General features: G+C 44.1%; 1 protein-coding gene across 1 annotated transcript in view; it reads left to right on the top strand.

Annotated features, from left to right (window-relative positions):
* tbc1d16 (TBC1 domain family, member 16) overlaps nucleotides 1-20,517 on the top strand; it is a 162,124-nt gene that overhangs the window by 126,013 nt on the left and 15,594 nt on the right. Inside the window, exon 10 of the mRNA XM_039740410.1 lies at nucleotides 7,210-7,389. Within this exon, the coding sequence (XP_039596344.1) occupies nucleotides 7,210-7,389 (180 nt within the window). The remainder of the gene's footprint in view (nucleotides 1-7,209; nucleotides 7,390-20,517) is intronic.

Below are 20,517 nucleotides of genomic sequence, written 5' to 3'. Positions count from 1 at the left end.
ACGCAAAGACAAATAACACGCAATAAACCAGGCAGGACGTGAAAAATAATCAGACGAGAAGTCAAAATGACAATAAGGAGTTACATCCACAGACCGGATAAGCATCAGAGCACAAGGCTGACCTTTTATGCCTTTTGCGTATTAAATCAAGGTCATGACCCCAGAGACCCCACCCCTAGAAACACAAGACACGACCCTGACAACGTTACACAAAATGGCTTCTGTTAAAGGAAATGGCTGTAAAAAAATCGATGAGCGGCCTAAATCGTGACACTTTACCCCATGTAGGTTGTAGTGATGATGGAAAAAAAATCAATCAGTCTCAAAATTCTATGCCAACCAGTTTCTGATATAAAAGCACCCAATATTGACCCGTTCTGTACCCTGAAAAAACGTCCACAGAAGTAACAAAAAAATGTTCACGTTCCTCATGTCGCATAATCCACGTGTGCTCCTACCATTCCTATTGAGAACGCCTACATGGATGGCCCGGTGTCCCGACTGAGTTACAGAGGGGTGCCTTACCCAGCCGGGTGACTAAGAGCAGCGTTTGGGGGTGGCAAGTGGGGCGATCGCCCAAGGCCCTACACCTAAGGGGGGTCCCGCTTTTGAGGTCCACGTGTCCCGTTCGAGCGGATTGGTCAAGTTCCGTACAAGTATGTCTTTGAAAACATTCCATAGTCCACCTTCATCGCCCGAAATGGGTCGCCAGTACAATCCCTTCCTAAAATAGGTATCGCCCATTAGTCGCTGGGTCGGCTTCTGTTTTGACTTGGGAACAACTGATGGATTGTCACTAAGGACTCCTTCATGTCCGGAGAGCCTGCCATCGTTTCTTAGTCGAGTCTATGGTTCAGTTTGTTACAGCAGGCCGAGCTGAAACAGTGCAGGAAGTGTTTGGTAGTGGAACGAGCAGCGGCATTTTATTACTGGTTTAGCCGTATCGCAGTCGACGCCATGAGTGGAAGAGATCCTGGCTCACTTTTTTTTAATAGATTATATCATTATATTTCAATAAAAGTCCATGTGTTATCTTGTAAAAATGTAGCTGAATACTGTAATGAGAAAATTCGATGTACGTTAATATTATTTTTATTAAATTTGTGTGTATGTTTTTACAGTCCTCACATAACGGTAACAGTGTTTGATATAACCGGCCCCGCGTGGGGTTGGTCAGCCCAAGGCCCCGCACACCCCTAAGGCCACCTCTGCGAGAGACCATCACAATGTCAAGAAGTAACCCGGCCCAGGATGGCTAGCACTTCCCATCCCAACTGGGACATTCAAAATACAATTGAGCTACTGCGACAGTTAAATCCCCAAACCCAGCATGGGGGATGGCAGTACTTCTCCAATCTGGTCCCAGTATGCACACCCACAGGGTATCATGGGACTTGTAGTCTAGAAGGCCAACTGTGTCATGGGTCCCTATGGGGGCGGCTGCCAGAAGGTGCTGTTGAGAGAAGTCCTCCTTACTTTGGGGAGCTTCTGCCTGATCCGGAGGTGGCTTGCCCTGGCACTGGAAGTATTTCACCACCCAGATTCTTGTACATTAAAGGATGATTTTTTTTATTAAATGTTACTTAGCCCATGTAGTTCATAGTGATGGTCGAGAAAAACGTTTTAATCATGAAGCACGAGCGAAAAAAGATTATGATATAATAGAACCCAATGGTGACCCACTCTGTACAACGGCAAACAATGTAAAAAACGTTCAGAGGAATTAGAAACAAAAAATTCTCACGTTAATTGTGCCGCGTAATCCACAGGTTCATTACCCAGTTGTATGCTCAGAACTTGGAAAATGCAAGCATTCCAGTTAGTTCTGGAATAATTGTAAACAGGAAAACATGTTCCTGTCTTCCTATGGAAATGAACACAGGAGTCTTGACCAATGAATGAGGCGGGGAGGCAGAATATTATGGAAAATCCCAGCTAGGAATACAGAAGGCCGCATATAGACTTTATAAATAAAAGATTTATCAATATAAAAGAAGAACATGAAGCTTCACGTAGCACAAAAAAGCAAAATGGAGTTCCCAGCAAAGGCAATCCAACACGAATTCCAAGGTGAAGTCAAGAGAAAGAGCAGAAGATCGAAACTCCAGTGATCACAGGAAGGAAAGAAAAGGCGTGCATTACAGTGGGTACGGAAAGTATTCAGACCCCCTTCAATTTTTCACTCTTTGTTATATTGCAGCCATTTGCTAAAATCATTTAAATTATTTTTTTTCCTCATTAATGTACACACAGCACCCCATATTGACAGACAAAAAAAAATAATTTTTGAAATTGTTGCAGATTTATTAAAAAAGAACAACTGAAATATCACATGGTCCTATGTATTCAGACCCTTTGCTCAGTATTTAGTAGAAGCCCCCTTTTGAGCTAATACAGCCATGAGTCTTCTTGGGAAAGATGCAACAAGTTTTTCACACCTGGATTTGGGGATCCTCTGCCATTCCTCCTTGCAGATCCTCTCCAGTTCTGTCAGGTTGGATGGTAAGCGTTGGTGGACAGCCATTTTAGGTCTCTCCAGAGATGCTCAATTGGGTTTAAGTCAGGGCTCTGGCTGGGCCATTCAAGAACAGTCACAGAGTTGTTGTGAAGCCACTCCTTTGTTATTTTAGCTGTGTGCTTAGGGTCATTGTCTTGTTGGAAGGTAAACCTTCGGCCCAGTCTGAGGTCCTTAGCACTCTGGAGAAGGTTTTTGTCCAGGATATCCCTGTACTTGGCCGCATTCATCTTTCCTTTGATTGCAACCAGTCGTCCTGTCCCTGCAGCTAATGCTGCCACCGCCATGCTTCACTGTGGGGACTGTATTGGACAAGTGATGAGCAGTGCCTGGTTGTCTCCACACATACCGCTTAGAATTAAGGCCAAAAAGTTCTATCTTGGTCTCATCAGACCAGAGAATCTTATTTCTCACCATCTCAGAGTCCTTCAGGTGTTTTTTAGCAAACTCCATGCGGGCTGTCATGTGTCTTGCACTGAGGAGAGGCTTCCGACAGGCCACTCTGCCATAAAGCCCTGACTGGTGGAGGGCTGCAGTGATGGTTGACTTTCTACAACTTTCTCCCATCTCCTGACTGCATCTCTGGAGCTCAGCCAAAGTGATCTTTGGGTTCTTCTTTACCTCTCTCACCAAGGCTCTTCTCCCCCGGTAGCTCAGCTTGGCCGGACGGCCAGCTCTAGGAAGGGTTCTGGTCGTCCCAAACGTCTTCCATTTAAGGATTATGGAGGCCACTGTGCTCTTGGGAACCTTAAGTGCAGCAGAAATTTTTTTGTAACCTTGGCCAGATCTGTGCCTTGCCACAATTCTGTCTCTGAGCTCTTCAGGCAGTTCCTTTGACCTCATGATTCTCATTTGCTCTGACATGCATTGTGAGCTGTAAGGTCTTATATAGACAGGTGTGTGGCTTTCCTAATCAAGTCCAATCAGTATAATCAAACACAGCTGGACTCAAATGAAGGTGATCTCAAGGATGATCAGAAGAAATGGAAAGCACCGGAGTTAAATATATGAGTGTCACAGCAAAGGGTCTGAATACTTAGGACCAGGTGATATTTCAGTTGTTCTTTTTTAATAAATCTGCAACAATTTCAAAAATTATTTTTTTTGTCTGTCAATATGGGGTGCTGTGTGTACATTAATGAGGAAAAAAAATTAATTTAAATGATTTTAGCAAATGGCTGCAATATAACAAAGAGTGAAACATTGAAGGGGGTCTGAATACTTTCCGTACCCACTGTAAGCACTCACCAACTTCCTAGAGCACAGGTTCTTAACCTTAGGGGTCTGTCGTGTGTTTTCTGACTTTGGGTCACTCAGGGTTGACATTCACAATAGAAAAGGTCGAGAACGGTTGGCGGAGTGTTTTGCAATGGGTCTCCGCAGGCAGTTAAAGCAAACTGTATCTCTACATTATCACCTGCGTCAGCAATTCTCCAAGAGGGACCACCACACTAACCAGGATGACGGCCTGGGGGAGCAATTCTACGTCTCAAAGACACCAATAAGGCAAAATTGGGTCATTCTTTAAGAACCCCTGCCCGAGAACATTCGAAATGAACTGCCAGGGAATGTGGTGGTGATGAGCGGCCACTTGGGGAACCAATTCACAAAATAGAAGTCACATCACGAAGACTTAGAGAAGAAAATATAAGGAACAATGAAAACAATTAAGAGAAGTAAATCAGTCCAATGAGAGCAAAAAGGACAGGGAGTGGCAGAGAAGTACATAAGAGTTGTACAGGATATGTACGAGGGAAGTGTGACCGCAGTGAGGACTGCTGTAGGAGTGACGGAGGTGGGATTACATCAGGTATCTGCTCTGAGCACTTTCTTATCTCCAATGGTGATGGACAGGCTGACAGATGAGATTAGAGAGGAGTCCTTGTGGACTGTGATGTTTACTGATGACGTTGTGATCTGTAGCGATAGTAGGGAGCAGATTGAGGAGACCCTGGAGAGGTGGAGATATGAGAGGATAGGAGAGGAATGATAGTCAGCAGGACCACCAAGACAGAATACATGTGTGTAAATGAGAGGGAGGTCAGAGGAATGGTGAGGATGCAGGGAGTAGAGTTGGCGAAGGTGGATGAGTTTAAATACTTGGGATCAACAGTACAGAGTAATGGGGATTGTGGAAGAGAAGCGAAGAAGAGAGTGTAGGCAGAGTGGAGAAGAGTGTCAGGAGTGATTTGTGACAGACGGGTATCAGCAAGAGTGACAGGGAAGGTCTACAGGACGGTAGTGAGACCAGCTGTGTTATATGGGCTGGAGTTGGTGGCACAGGAGACAGAGCTGGCGGTGGCAGAGTTAAAGATGTTAAGATTTTCATTGGGTGTGACAAGGATGGACAGGATTAAAAATGAGGACATTAGAGGGTCAGCTCAGGTGGGACGGTTTGGTTTGTACATGCGCAGAGGAGAGATGCTGGGCATGTTGGGAGAAGGGTGCTAAGGATAGGGCTGCCAGGGAAGAGAAAAAGAGGAAGGCCAAAGAGAAGATATATCGATGTGGTGAGAGAGGACATGCAGGTGATGGGTGTGACAGAACAAGATGATGAGGACAGGAAGAGATGGAAGAAGATGATCCACTGTGGCGACCCCTAACGGGAACAGCCAAAAGAAGAAGAGAGCAACAAGGACACGGCCTGGGGCTGAAACTCAACACCCACAGGCCGACTTAGCGCCGCTTTTCCTCCTAACCTGCGTGTCTTGGAGACCCACCCAGACACGAGAAGAGCACCGGGGACCTGAACCCCCTGGTCTGCATGTTGTAAGGTAGCAGCACTGCCACTGGGCCACCTTTATTACTTTCATTTAGAAAAGATCATTGTTGAATTCTTCTTCTTTAATTCATGAAGGTCAATAGGAAGTCTTTTATAGAAGCAGCTTCCCTTTTACATTGGTACATTACAAACTTTAAATAATGAATATTTATCTCCATAAACAGCTTTAGCAAAAATGATAAACAAGGTGGGGGAAAAAAAAAGAAGGAAATTCTTTAAAAAAAAAAAATACGAGCCCTCGTCTGACTGTCCACCTTCACATGAGTGGTTGCCAATGGAAACCAACTCTCCTCCGCACGACGCTAGTGAATACGGAATTAAAATATTAGTATGCATTTAACAGTTTTGTCAAGACGCATCGTGTGTGACTCTTGGATTTGTCACAAATTAAAATGCAGGCTGAAAACAAAGAAAAGCAAAAAACGCCCTTCAGTGAGGCCACATGTCCTGAGCAACTTGAATTAGTTTAATGTTTTAGTTTGCTGGGATGGACTCGAGGACCCACAGCTCTGTTGACGAAGAGCAGATACAGAAAACGAATGAAAGAAGTGTGGAAATAAAAAAACGAATAAGTGAAGCAATGAATAAATAAATGATAAAGAGTAGTGAATGAAAGAAGTGTAAAAAATAATGAAGAGAAAAATGAATGATTGAGTGAATAAATGAATGAGTACAAACATGAGTGAATGATTACATGAATAAATGATGAGTGACAACGAATGAATAAATGAGTGAATGAATAAATTAAGATTAGCAATGAATGAATAAATGAATGAGTAAATGAATAAATGAAGAGTAACACTAAATGAATATATAAGGAAATGAGTGAGTGAATGAGTAAATGAATAAATAAATAGTAACAGTGAATGAATATATTAGTGAGTGACTGACTGAATAATTGAAAATTAGCAATGAATGAGTAAATCATAAATGAAGATTAGCAATGAATGAATATATAAGGAAATTAGTGAGTGAGTGAGTGAGTGAATGAAAGGATAAAAGTAATGCTCTTTCAGGGATGAAGCCGCATGCTAGAGGCACAAAGGTATCAGGATGGGGTGGGCTGCACTTCCTGGTGATGTCAGCTGATCTCACTCTGTGCCAGCCCACGCCATCTCTATGCCACGTCACCACTACTCTACACTCTACCCATGCACAATGCAAACTGCCCACCCTCATCACCAAGTGAACTGCCATGGACTCCCAGATTGGCACTGTAGTGACCTGCCTTTGGCCAGCCATAAACCCGCAGTGTCTGCCTCAGAAGCCATCTTCATTAATTCACACCACAAGGAGCCAACTTCTGACCCTGATGCTGCGGGTTCACGGCTGGCCACTGGCGTCCCATTACACTGCAAATCTTTACACTGAGGTGCCACGTGAGCATGGTGTGAGTCCATGGCAGTTCACTTGGTGATGAGGATGGGATTTTGCATTGTGGATGTGTGGAGTGTAGTGGCGACGCTGCACGGAGATGGCGCGGGCCGACGCAGACTGAGATCAGCTGATGTCAGCAGGAAGCGCACCGCTCACTGTGTTCAGAGGTGGTCTCTGTGCAGCTGACTAAAGGAGCTCTCCATTTTGTAAATTTTTCAAGTAGATCTCTTCTGGGACTGGAGTTGCAGGATCACAATTTCTGACTGACCACCGGAAGTTCACTACAGTGCACATCTTCGAACTGACATGCTTTGTGGTGTGAGTCCACAACGATCCACAAATCTAATTAAAAAACAGAAGCATGAATTGATGCTCATGTTTCAGGTGACATCCATTCTGTCACTAAATGTGCGACAAAAATATGAAATAAGTGCCATTATTTCTGTATTAAGTATTTATAAGTAAACGTGACGGAAGTGAAATTTCTGTGTTCACCTGGCACTCCCCCCTGACATCCGCCTCTTGTGTATTTCAGCTGTACCTGCGAGAGCTGCTGAGGATAATGCACCCGCGTCTATACCAGCACCTGGTGCAGCTGGGTGAAGATGGGCTGCAGATGCTGTTCTGCCACCGCTGGATCCTCCTCTGTTTCAAGAGGGAGTTTCCTGATGCCGAAGCTTTACGCATTTGGGAGGCATGCTGGGCGCATTATCAGGTCACTTTATTACACCATCTGTCTGCTTAAATCTGTGTGAAATGTTTGTGTTAGTCAGTCAGCCATCCAATCAGGTATTTTTGTAGAGCACCTTTAACTCAGGGCAACATCACAAAGGGGTGAATGCAAAGCAGAACACAAGACTGATGGCACGGGAATTAGGCACAGGGAACTGAACAAAATTAAAATACAAAAATGAAACTGCGCATGATCTCAGTGTTATGACCAAATGACATTAAGGGACAGACCTAAGTAGTGGCGTCTGGCTAGTATGGTCCACAAAGCAGGAATATCCACTCGTAGTAATAGACAGTACATTAATAGCAAAGGTGGAACACCGTCACAGTGGATAGGTAGGCCAGTGCCAACCTCCCCTGGTCCTCCAAAGAATTACAAGCATCAGAGCCCTTTAGCTGTCCTCAAAACACATGTGTGTGACGATAGATAGATAGATAGATAGACAAATAAATAGATAGGTAGATAGATAGATTTTAGCATAGTTGGCAGGATGATAGAGATAGATAGAGTTTAGTGTAGTTGGCAGGGATAGCTAGATAGATAGATTTTAGCATAGTTGGCAGGATTATAGAGATAGATAGAGTTTAGTATAGTTGGCAGGATTAGATACATAGATAGATAGAAAAGGAACTATATAATAGATAGATAGATTTTACTTTTAGCATAGATAGATAGATAGATTGGCTAAATCATATATAACATATCAGTCATCCAATCTCCAGGTCTTTCCTGTCTATGCCTACCATAAAACTGGTATCACTCTTGACCCTCACCCTTAGGCTTTCAGGTGGTGAGCCCACAAGATGGCTACATATAGCCAATTTGGCTGAGCCCAGCAGGATTTTATGGGTTTTCCAACCACTAGGCCAGTGAACACCGTCCCCAGGTCTGGCTCAAAAATTGGGTCCCGGTAACCCAATCCCGGGCAGATTACACAGTTTTATTTTCATTTATATCTTCACGAGGGTCTCCGTGAACAGTTCTTTGTCAGACCTTACAGCCCAAACCTGTTTGCCAAGGGAGACCCTACCAAAGAGGTTGAGAAAGACGGTTTCTGGCTTTGGCTAAGAAGGAAGGATCCAACGCTGGGGTATTAAAGAATCTTAGTTGGGTGGTATGAACTAACATTAGCATGTATGTTCAGTTGTAGGGGGTGGGAAGGCGATTTCCCTGGTCACGGCCCCACCACATGGAGATGTTATGGAATTAAATGGGCCAAACATCAGATAATGATGGCTCCTGGCTCATGTCCCTGCAGCTGGTTATGTGTCACTGACAGATGTGCGACAGGCAGCAATGCCTTGCAGGATAAACATCTACCTGCGTTCATAATTGGGCCCAGTGCTTATGCTGAAATGTTTCATGGATACATGTGCTTGGACAGTTACTATGACACATTTGTATGATTTAGGGCCAGTGTTTGCTCTCACAATAGCGAACGCTCATCCCGTCTTTCAGTGAGGTCATCACATAATGAGGAGCCGAGTGGCAGGAATGGGCCAGTGTCCCTTTAAGAAAGGCTTTGTCTCCTGGCAGCACAGAAACAGGTCAGCCGGTGGTAAGCCATGTGACCACGTTATCTTCTGAAACGGATTGGGGTGGGGGGGCAGCAGTCAGCTGTAACATCAGTTTGTGGCATAATCTGCACATCAGCTCCTTCATTCATTCCTGCTAGTGGCAGGATTTCCACTACAGATGACCCTGTTGGCTACAAAGTTAAACAGATTAAAATTTGAAATAATCTACTGTACAACATGTCCAGGGGGTCCAAACTGCTGCTTTCTTTTACATTCATTCTTTTATGAATATTTTTCATTTTGAGTAACAGCTGTTGAAAATTCTATTTTCAGACACTGCATGTTGAAGTGTAGGCTGCTGCAGTTTTAGTTCATCTATTAAATCACTTAAATACAGATATCTAGGTTTATTGCAGTAGCTAATAATTATTTTAGATCGATATTTTGCAGGTTCAGAGAAAGAAATGTCTCAGTGGTAATAATAAAACTAAAAAAAAAAAAAAAATCACAGTCCGCAGTTCTTATTAGAATATTCTGATTTTCACCTGAGGAGCGAGCGACAGCCGATCTCAGGGCAAAAAGGTCACATCCCTGTGGCATCGGAATACGAGCAATGCCCTAAAAAACCCAGCTTAGCTGACACACTCAATTAAATTCAGAGTTTTGCCTTTTAGGACAGAGATTCTTTGCACTTGTTTATTTTGGAAGATGTCACTTCCATTTATTGCATCCTATGAGACTGTATTGGCCTGCTGAAATTAATTGGAAACACATAATCAAATAATTCAGCTTATCTATCTATTTATCTGTGGCACTCTGGTTTTGGTTTGACCAAAAATGTAATTATGTGCAATCAGTCCAGTTCAAATTTATTGCCACATGCACAATGAAACAGCACAGTGACTTACACGCCTGAACAACACACAACACACAGTGCTGTGAATCTCACTAACATAGGCTGTAGAAAATATAGCCGCAAATATAATAATATGTGAAACACAGCTCAGATGGCCCCCTGGTCCTGTGGTCTATGCTAGTATATATTGCCCATCATATCCATGCATAATATATAATGTTTTAAGGTGCCTTTCACATCTATCTATCTATCAGTATGTCTGTCTGCCTGACTGTGTTTAAAGCAACTCCATTTGTTTTAAGAATCTATCTATCATATAGTGCCTTTCATTTTTATCTGTTTATCCACATCTATCATATAGTGTATTTTGTTTTAATCTATCAACATCTGTTATATAGTGCCTTTCACATCCATCCATCTATCTATCTATCTATCTATCTATCTATCTATCTATCTATCTATCTATCTATCTATCTATCTATCTATCTATCTATCTATCTATCTATCTAATAGTACCTTTCACATCTATCTGTCTATTATATAATGCCTTTCATTTCTATCTATTTATTCACATCTATCATATAGTGTATTTTGCTTCTATCTATCTACATCTGTTATATAGTGCCTTTCATTTCTATTTATCTATCCATCCATCCATCCATCCTTTGGCAATCACAAAATTCACATAAGCATACATGTATAGTATATACTGTGTACTGAGTATATACAGTGAAACAGAAAACCATACACCAAAATAAGAGTTGGGGACCTTGTTTTATTGTTTTAATGAAACGGGGCTGCCTGCAATGAAAACAAGCAGAAGACAAAGGGGGCAGCTCCACCATCTGATATGTTGCTATCTAGGTTGTTAGAGTTCTGGGTGAAATCCTTCTGCTCCAGAGGCTGATTCCTGAATGAATGACAAGTTTCGAGATTGACTCCATTTATATTACTGATGTCACTGCTTCTCCCATGCCCGGCTCTCTCTAATGGGGCACCTTACATTTATGTGACTCTGAAGGCATTTAGTCACCGTATGCACTAGGCTAATATATATATATATATATATATTGTAAAGGAATGAGAAACAAGCATAAAGGTTTGGGGTTTCCGGCCCCGTATGCTGTAAAAAATAAACAAAATATAGCAATTAGTTGCCACGGTCAAGTACATGAAATCACTTCAGTGTATAACAGTTCAAAGATGGCGGCGGAGGAGTATTTATGTAGGAGGGGCCGGAAGTAGAGGTATGCCAGGAAAGGAACCGAGATGGATGATGGGATTGATGATGTCATAGGTAGCAGACAGAGGAAGGGCAGAAGTAGTGTACTGCGGGAACTGTTGAAGGTAGGCTCATGGCGGCGGTGCATCTTTCCTTCTGTAAGAAACAAAGAGAGAAAGGTTAGCACTCCCTCCTGGCGTATGACTTTCCGATCTTATTTAGGTCCGTCCACGGCCCCTACTCGCACGTGCGTGACACGATATATATATATATATTTGCAGCTGGAGAAAAATGAATCACGTATCATAAAGTAGTTTTTATTTCTGAGCTTTCAGCCCCTGCCAGGGGCCTTCATCAGAGGATAATGCTTAGACTTTCAAGAATCAAAGGCAATATATAGAAAATAAATTACATGGAGGGGGGAGGTGGGGGTGCTAAATCAGTGTGATTTGGGGGTATTGGTTGTAAAGTTTTATTTATTATGAACATGTTCTTCTTAAGTTTGCATATTTATGTCCAAGTGTCTGTTGATGGCGTTCTCATTTAATAGCTAATATTCAGCCAGCTCTCTGCCACTTTTAGTGCTGGGCTTAAATCTTACTTGTACATTGTCCCAGTTAAATGTATGTCCTGTTGATTTGGTATGCATATAGATCAGTGATCGTGAGTCCTTTCTTCTGACGGCGTTGCGATGTTCTTGTATACGTGTTGTGATTCTTTTTTGATGTTGTCCTATGTATACCGCTGGGCAAGAACTGCATAGAACTTTTTTCTATATATTGCCTTTGATTCTTGTAAGTCTCAGCATTATCCTCTGATGAAGGCCCCTGGTAGGCGCTGAAAGCTCAGGAATAAAAACTACTTTATGATACGTGATTTATTTTCTCCCTTTGTGGATTTCCAGCTGCAAACCGTATCACGGACCTTCTCTTCCATATATATATATGGAAAGTCATCTTATATATCATCATCATCATATATTAATCATATATACACATATACATACGTATATATACACACACATATATATATATATATACATATATATACATATACATATATAAAGTATATATACATATATTTGCATATATACACATAGATATATTGTGTGTATGTTTGGTTAAATTCAAATGTTCATAAAGGATAATCACAGCGGTCAACAGAAGAACAGCAGAGAGTCGGTGTACCTTATAACAAGCATTCGATTTTCTCATTCATTCTTTGGCAAACACAACATTTGTTGTAACAGCACAACACACTCATAAAAGGAACCCCTAAGCAAGAAGTGCAAACATTTTTGATGCCTTCAGTCCACGGCCATCACTTGTACATCATAATTGGATTTATGAAGCCAGCAAGTGATCAATGGCTGTCATTAGATTTTATTAAAAGCCTTTTCATTCCCCTTTGACATCATCCCCAGCTATAATGTCTGTCTTGATGACGGCCCTCTGTGAAGTGAGTCATTTGTTGAGCCTCCTGCTTTCCCGTTTCATCACCATCACGGCTATGCAGGCTGAAACATTTAAGACTTGCCGTCTTTCTCGTTTAATTTCACGAGTCTCTTTGGGGAGATCTGTTCAAGGACCTCACGTTCCTGTCTCTTTAAAACCAGTCTAAAAAAAAAAAAAAAGGGAAACAGGGGGAAAAAATTGATGCTTCTGTCTAACTGTAAAGCTACGGAAATTCAGGAAAGACAGAAGCTCAGCAGGTTTAATCACAGCCTTGCTGCAGAGGTAGAAGAAATGTCAAGCTGGGAAGACAAATCAGTAATTACGCTATGCCATCACTGCTTACCTGTGGAATTCTCAGAGCTCTAATTACAGATTGTGACAGAGTATGTCATTTATCCGGAAGCTACCACAAAAAATATTGTTCATAATAATCATGAAGTTAATTGATATACGAGTGACATTTCAAGACTTTCTTCACCTTTGAATGGATTCTAGGGTAATAATCGTCTTGAGTATGTATGTTATTATCTCTTCAAATTTGAATATAATTCAAATAAATCTATTGTTATTTTTCATCATGAAAGAAATTTTTAAACCCTCTTCAGAGTCGCCGTGGGCCAGAGCCCATCGGGCACAAGTCAGGAAACGTCCCTCAAACCGGGCGTCGGATGTTCATTCCACACCCACACAGCATCCACATCTAACCAGTACATCCTTGGGGATGAAGGAGAAAAGCAATTGATGAGGATGAGCTGCAAACTTCACAAAGTCATCTTGTAGTTCATGACTGAGAGATCAGGAGAGAGAGATGGAGAGACACGGACTCACAAACTCAATATAATCGATCTTCACCCTCCTTTCTGTAAGCTAATCATATCCCAGGTTCAGGATTAGGGACGAGCTCACGACTTGATCAATGCCTCCACTCCACAGGGAAGAAAGCGAAGAATCTCTGACGAAAACCAAACGACTAGCTCACCACGTGTTCTGCCTCCACTCCACCGGGCAAGTCGGAGGACTCCACACCAGGCAACCTTCTCTCCAACGTGAGCAGTCAGAAGGTTCCTAGCAACAGCCACACTGAACAACTGATAGACGAAATGGCGAGAAGATGGTTTTTTGATTTTGATTTTTTGATGTAATACACTTTATTAATCCCAGAGGGGGAAATTGTCATTGTGCATGATAACCTTTGGAGGTCAGAGCACCGCGTCAACCATTGTACAACAAGTTTGAGGTTCAGGGCCTTGCTCAAGGGCCCAGGGGAGTAGGATCCCTTCTGGAAGTAATGAGGTTTGAACGTGCAACCTTCCAGATACCGACACAGATCATCAAACAAACAGATAAAAACTGACGAGAAGATGAAGTGACGAGGAGACGAAGAGATACAACCCGGTAGAGGCGGAGTGGTGGCTCTGAGGCTAGGGATCTGCACTGGCAATTGGAAGGTTGCCGGCTTGAATCCCGTAAATGCCAATAGGGAATCTGCTCTGTTGGGCCCTTGAGCAAGGCCCTTAACCTGCAATTGCTTTGAGTAGTGAGAAAAGCGCTATATAAATGCAAAGAATTATTATCATCAGTTCCACTTTAAACGTTCCCGAGATTTTTGTAGCCAATCCCTAGCCTACACGTCACCATCCCCCTCCACTTCCGCATGGCTGGATGCTTCAATCAAGAATCTATGCTGCGCTCGACTAAAACTCGAAACTCTCGATTTCCGGCTCCAGAAGGTTTTTTATGGTAGCTGGAGTGCCAATTCGACCACCAACCACCAGGATTTTCCCTGCATTCCCTGCAGTAACGTCATACCCAGGACGGAGCAATTGCAGGTTAAGGGCCTTGCTCAAGGAACCCAACAAAGTAGAGACACTTTTGGCATTTACGGGGCTCGAACCAGCAACCTTCCGATTGCCAGTGCAGATCCCTAGCCTCAGAGCCACCACTCCGCCCCACCCGCCTCATTACATAAACTTAGCTCAGATGGCTCCCGGTTCCGTGGTCTATCATATATCACTCCACATATCCATGTATAGTGCAACAGAAAACCATACTCCAAAATAAAGGTTCGGGTCCGTCATTTTAACGTTTTCGATTTCCGGCCCCCGATTTGGAAAATGGAAAGAAAACACACCCCAGACTCACAAATTTGGGGCTGGTCTCTCAGGTTCCGAGTTTGTCCAACTTCAGATTAGGTTGTCAATCAAAAATGGCGACATACACCGCGAATGGTAAAGCCTGGATTATACTTAACCTCGTGACGTTGGTGCACAGATCACACCACAAATTGCATGCGCAGTGAACAACAAAGTCACATTTATAGTTGTTGCGGCCCATTCGATTGGTGCGTTGATATCCTCCTGGTCAGTAAGTGACTGCGTTGGGTCACCGCAGAGGATGTGAGACCCTGCTTATGGATGAAGAGCTGTGTTGGTTGTTACTAACTTTAAGGAGAGTGCTAGACCTAATCGATCAAAAGCGGGGAACCAACGTCCCAACGTGATGTGCAGATGCATTTCAAATGTCTTCCCATGTCTTTCTTGCGTTTTGATGACCTGTTATGTCATAATCAGCCCCTGGCACCCATGTAACCAGCCTCTCCACGAAATTCGCCGTTTTTGGATATACGCCCATCGCATCCCCCATGCTGCATAGTTAGTGGAATTTCTGCCCACAGCGTGTAACGCAAACCTGGGCATGTCTCCAAATCTGACGTCATTTTCACCGCGTGACGACCTAACACCCCGAGTATAAACTAGACTTAAGTTCAGTAACGCTTCTTAGGTTTACTTTGTTTACTAGAAGAATTTCTCTCCATTATAAAAGGAAATCCTGGGACGAGACTTTCTCGGAAATAATTTCAGGTCCCGCGAGACGAGACTTTTTGCCAAGAGATTTTGACAAGTCCCGCCCTCCTCTCAAACACTGACAACCACACCCACGGTCCAATCACTTCTCATTCGTGTGAATGCTATTGTCGGACACAGTTCCTGCAATATCAGCTCCAAGCGGCACCGGAAATAAAAGACAAAGAGTAGAAGATAAAGTAGAACGCCGTAAAGAGGTTCAAAAATGTTGGTGCGATACGCACGCAGAGCAGGTTAGAGATTGTGAAAGTACAAAAATTCGAAAGTCTCAAAAAACTGATAGTAAAGATCGCATTAGTGCTAACAAACGGAAATTATTACTCGGTGAAATAATGGAACGTCGAAAAGAGATCGAATTTATGGACATGGGTGATATGACAAAAGTATACAGATATTGTTCGGCTTTAAAGTTTAAGTGGGAGACTTGTAGATCGTCTAATTTGTGTTGCCATCCGGGAAAAGTAGTAGTAGTAGTGTTTCTTCCCAATGCAGAGGCCTATCCACGAGAATTAAAAGTTTTGTTGTTTGGTGAAAGTGAAATCCACAAACGCGAGCGGCAGAGACGCGAAGTGGGTAGCGTGTAGTGTAAGCCCAGGGGTTGGCGAGCAAAGCACCCTAGTACTTTAAAGGAATCACCACTGTAGACATTACTGAATATTGTGAAGGTAAACGTTAATATTACCAGAATGAACGGTAATGGACTAACAATCCGTGTTAGCTTGATACGCGCTGCTGTTCGTACATTGCAACTTCCAAGCAGAATTAGTACTATTTATTGTGACCAAGAGCGTGACAACACACTTTTTACGCCTTTCTTGTTCATTGGATTCTTCTTTGAACGGGTCTACAGAAGTATTTTAGTTAACGTTTGTTGTCGAAACACCAGCTTTCAAGATGGCACCCACGTTTACTTTACCCACTTGGGTAGCGCAAACGCGCGGAGGTCGCAAATAACACAATTGCGTCTTCCGACTTACTCTGCATTCGTCATAACGGCGGAGGTGGGAAGTCGGGGATCCCGATTGGTGCGTGTGCGCATGCCACACACGCAAATGGATCCACAGCTCGGACAAACTTCAGTGAATTTTTGGGAGTGGCAGCGCGCTATCAGCACTTGCACCTTTTCAGGTAACTCTCCTGAATTTATTTTCGGGTCTTTCACTCTTCCTCATGCTACTGTCCTAGGCCAGTCGGCAACGAACCTGCCACTCCTTCTCTCACAGCGTCGGCAAACGCCGGCACGATGGCAACGCTACACTCTCGGGCATGTGAGCCTCCCAAACTCCCACGTGACCTGCCCGCACGCACCCCTCTCCAGAACGTGATCCAGGCAGCCCAGTCGTCATTTCCTACTGGCGTCTTCACGGCACCACCTCATTCCGTGGTCGTGAGTATCGAGATAATATTTATAAAAAGAAAGGGTCAAGCTATAAACAGTTTCTCTCTGTATGCCACTTCACACAGACGGGACCACTGATACAGCGCATTGCTGCACCCACCACATGACAAACCAGCTCAGGATCCCAGATTAGGACACGAGTGCAGCTATGCAATGGGTGAGATTTAAGCCCAGGACGCAGAATCCACAGAGTAGCCACCATCAGCTACACCACCATGATTCCCATATTAAATTGCGCAGAGCTTTTATGGAAGTCTTAATAAGATTTTAGCCTGGACAGATGTTTCACCCGGCTCAATGTGTAGCCTCTTTAGACATTTAATACCAAAGCGATAGAACGTAATGCGATTTGAAGGATATGAGCATCCTCAACCGCCATTAAACTTTAACCTTGCAGAAAACTCAAGAACAATGCTGTATGCAAAAGCTGAAAGGGTGGTGGGAACCAGCAAAGCTCTTTATACCAGTAAAATCCTTTTACAATTTCAGATGTGCAATTGGCATAGCAGCACAGTGGTAGCACTGCTGCCCTGCAGTAAAGATACCTGGGTTAGGGTCCTGGGTCCTCCTCCTGCTGTGAATCTCATTACATAGGAACTGATACAGCACATTGCCGCACCCATCACATGACAACCCAACTCAGGATCCCAAATTAGGACCCGAGTGCAGTCATGAGATGGTAAGACATCTCAGCTCCAGGAGGTTTTTTATGGTGGCTGGAGTGCCAATTCTGCCACCAACCACCAGGATTTTCCCTGCATTCCCTGCAGTAATGTCATACCCAGGACGGAGCAATTGCAGGTTAAGGGGCTTGCTCAAGGAACCCAACGAAGTAGAGACACTTCCGATTGCCATTGCAGATCCCTAGCCTCAGAGCCACCACTCCGCCCCACCCGCCTCATTACATAAACTTAGCTCCGATGGCTCCCGGTTCCGTGGTCTACCATATATCACTCCACATATCCATGTATAGTGCAACAGAAAACCATACTCCAAAATAAAGGTTCGGGTCCGTCATTTTAACGTTTTCATGAAACATGGCTGCCTGCAATGAAAACAAACATCGAGATGCCAGTCGAGATGCAAGAATGCTTCAGAATGTTCTCCTTGACATTTGTTATCTTTGGAAGACTGTGGCAGCCATTCTTTGTTTGCCCTGGAGACGAAGTACAAAAAGTAACACACATTGTGGAGTTTGCATGTTCTCCCCGTGTCTGTGTGGGTTTCCTCCCACCGTCCAAAGACGTGCAGGTGAATTGGTGACGCTAAATTGGCCCCAGTGTGTGTTTGGGGTGTGTGTGTGTGTGAGAGTGTTCACCATGCAATGGCTGTGATGATGCAGGTCCTGCTCCATGCGCCCTCTTCCCATTTGGGAGCCTCTCGAACCCGACACCATCGGTAATGAACTGGCAGATGGGGACAAATCACACTTGTAGCAAGGGGATGGTGTAAAAGTGTCCAGGTTCTTTTATTAAAAACAAAACCAAAACTGTGTCCATAGTGCAGTGCTCCTTAAATCCATAAATAAATAACCCATAAAAATGGGTGCAATAATTGGAGGTTAAAAATCAATAAGTAATCCTTTAAAACGAGGTTAAAATCAACAGGCTGGAAGCTCTCCTTTTTTAAAAGCCCAGTGCCTTCTTCTTTTAGTTGGAGGCTCCTCCCCATATAGGGCCCTGCAACAGGGGAGTCGCCATATCTACAGGTGCCGCTGACTCTCCTCCTGCTCCCGTAGCTTTCTGTCCCCTGACTACGTACCCCGCTCCCCCTGGACCGAGACTTGGGTTCCCCAGCGACCAGGGCGCTGACGTTGGGGGCTCCCTCTCCCAAGCCTCCCTGACTCCCGCTGTCTTCTTGGCCTTACGTGGCGAGCCAAACACCTTCTTGGGACACTCCAGCACCATGAGAATGCTGTGAAGGAGCGACTGCTTCCAACTAACTGAGTGTCGGCCAAACACTCCTCCTACGGGGAACTCCTCCCAGTGAGCCTGCTCTCTCTCTCTCTCTCTCTCTCTCGCTCGCTCACTCACTCCCACACACCAGCTCTTTTCTCCTCTCGTCTTCCTTTTTCTCTGTCCTCCGTTCTGTGTTCCTCGATCTCTCCTTTTCTTCTATGCCAGCCCGTACTTATACGGCTCCATGGTCTCAATCACGCACCGCAGGAAGCCGATGAAGCAATCGCCCCAATTACCTCATCAACTCCCCGCGGATGCGCACTGACTGGGCCAATGGGTTATTTAAAACCCGGCCATTCTTTCGGAGCTGCGGACAAGCTATACCACAATGGCTTGGCGCCCCATCCAGAGTTTGTTCCTGCCTTGCACCTGATGCCATCTGGAACGTTCTCCAGCCTGGTTTCCCTGGTCTGAATGAAGCGAGTTACAAAATGTCATGACAGTAAATGATATCTAGCAGACAGACACATTTCTGAACTCATTCACGTATACTTTAGAAACGGAGCTCGTCTGCATCGCCACGTTCAAACTGATCATTTTCTCGCTTACTGATAAAGGGTGCCCTTTTAACCTCCTTGGCGTTAGACCCCAGCGTCACTCGTGCAACTGTACAGATACGTCTCGCGAAAGCGTTAGACCCGAGGATTACTCCAGCTGTAAAAGGGACACGAGGCTTAGTGCCGAGTGTTGCTCGGGAGACAATATGGGCGTGTCTCAGGTAAGCGACAGGCCCGAGCGTTATCAAGGCAACGGTGCAGACACGTCTTCGCCCAGCCTCATAATGGCATCTCGTAAGAAACGCTTTTCAGCAGCTTTCGACCGCGATACGAGCAGTGATGACAAAGTGAGTCCGTCTTTGGGAGGTGAAATTGAAACAGATTGAACAGAGTGAAATCGAAAATAATTGTGAGGAACGCGAACGCGAAAGTGACGCTCATGTCAATCGCACATGTGCAGTGTGCTGTTCAAAAGCTGATCAGTCTGGAAAGAAAATCCGCAAGGAATCATACTACTACGGTCCCGACTGTGACGCTGGATGGTGCATTTCATTTGTGCTTCAAGATATACCACACACATGACACATTTTGACAGTATATTCGGTATTAGCATTATTATTATTATTATTATTATGCGGGGGGAGTCAAGCTAAAGTTAGAACATGCGATTTATCAGAAAATGGAGTGAACCTTAAGAAAATTGATCATGTCATTTCTCAATGTGGTTCTCCACCCATTCACAATGCACTTGTGCCACATGCCTGGAAGTGCCCGCAGAATAAAAAGTTCCATCTTGTCCTCGCCACCATTTGTGCACCCAAATTATTGTTGTCGTCGTCTGTCTTGATTTGATGACCCCAACCATCCCCCCTGAATGTGTTTTTTTTTTTAAGTGGTCCAAAAAAGCTGGAAATCCCACGGTGCCAAATCTGCCGAATAAGGAGGATGTGGCGATACCTCAAACTTCAGCTTCCCCAGACAAGTCTCTGTGTTCTTAGCAGTGTGTCAGGCGGCCATTGTCTGGCAGTATAAGGACCCCTTGAGACAGCAGTCCCCACCGCTTGGATCGAAGAGCAGGCTTCACGTTGGTCACCAGCAAGTCACAGTAACTTGCACTAGTGGTGACGAAGATGAGACCAAACCTTTTATTCTGCTGGCACTTTCGGGCAGGTGGGATTGAGGAGGGTCGAGGCGACATAGAGAAATGACATGATCAGCTTTGTTACGGTTCGGTCCATTTTCTAATAAATCCCATTTTCTAACTTTAGCTCGACTCCCCCTCGTATTATTCATTATTATTTTTTGTGTCATTATTGCACTTTCCACACTTCAGATGACTTTGT

This window comes from Polypterus senegalus, chromosome 17 (genome assembly GCF_016835505.1).
Source record: "Polypterus senegalus isolate Bchr_013 chromosome 17, ASM1683550v1, whole genome shotgun sequence".
NCBI classification, from domain to species: domain Eukaryota; kingdom Metazoa; phylum Chordata; class Cladistia; order Polypteriformes; family Polypteridae; genus Polypterus; species Polypterus senegalus.
This window is presented reverse-complemented; position numbering and strand designations above follow the sequence as displayed.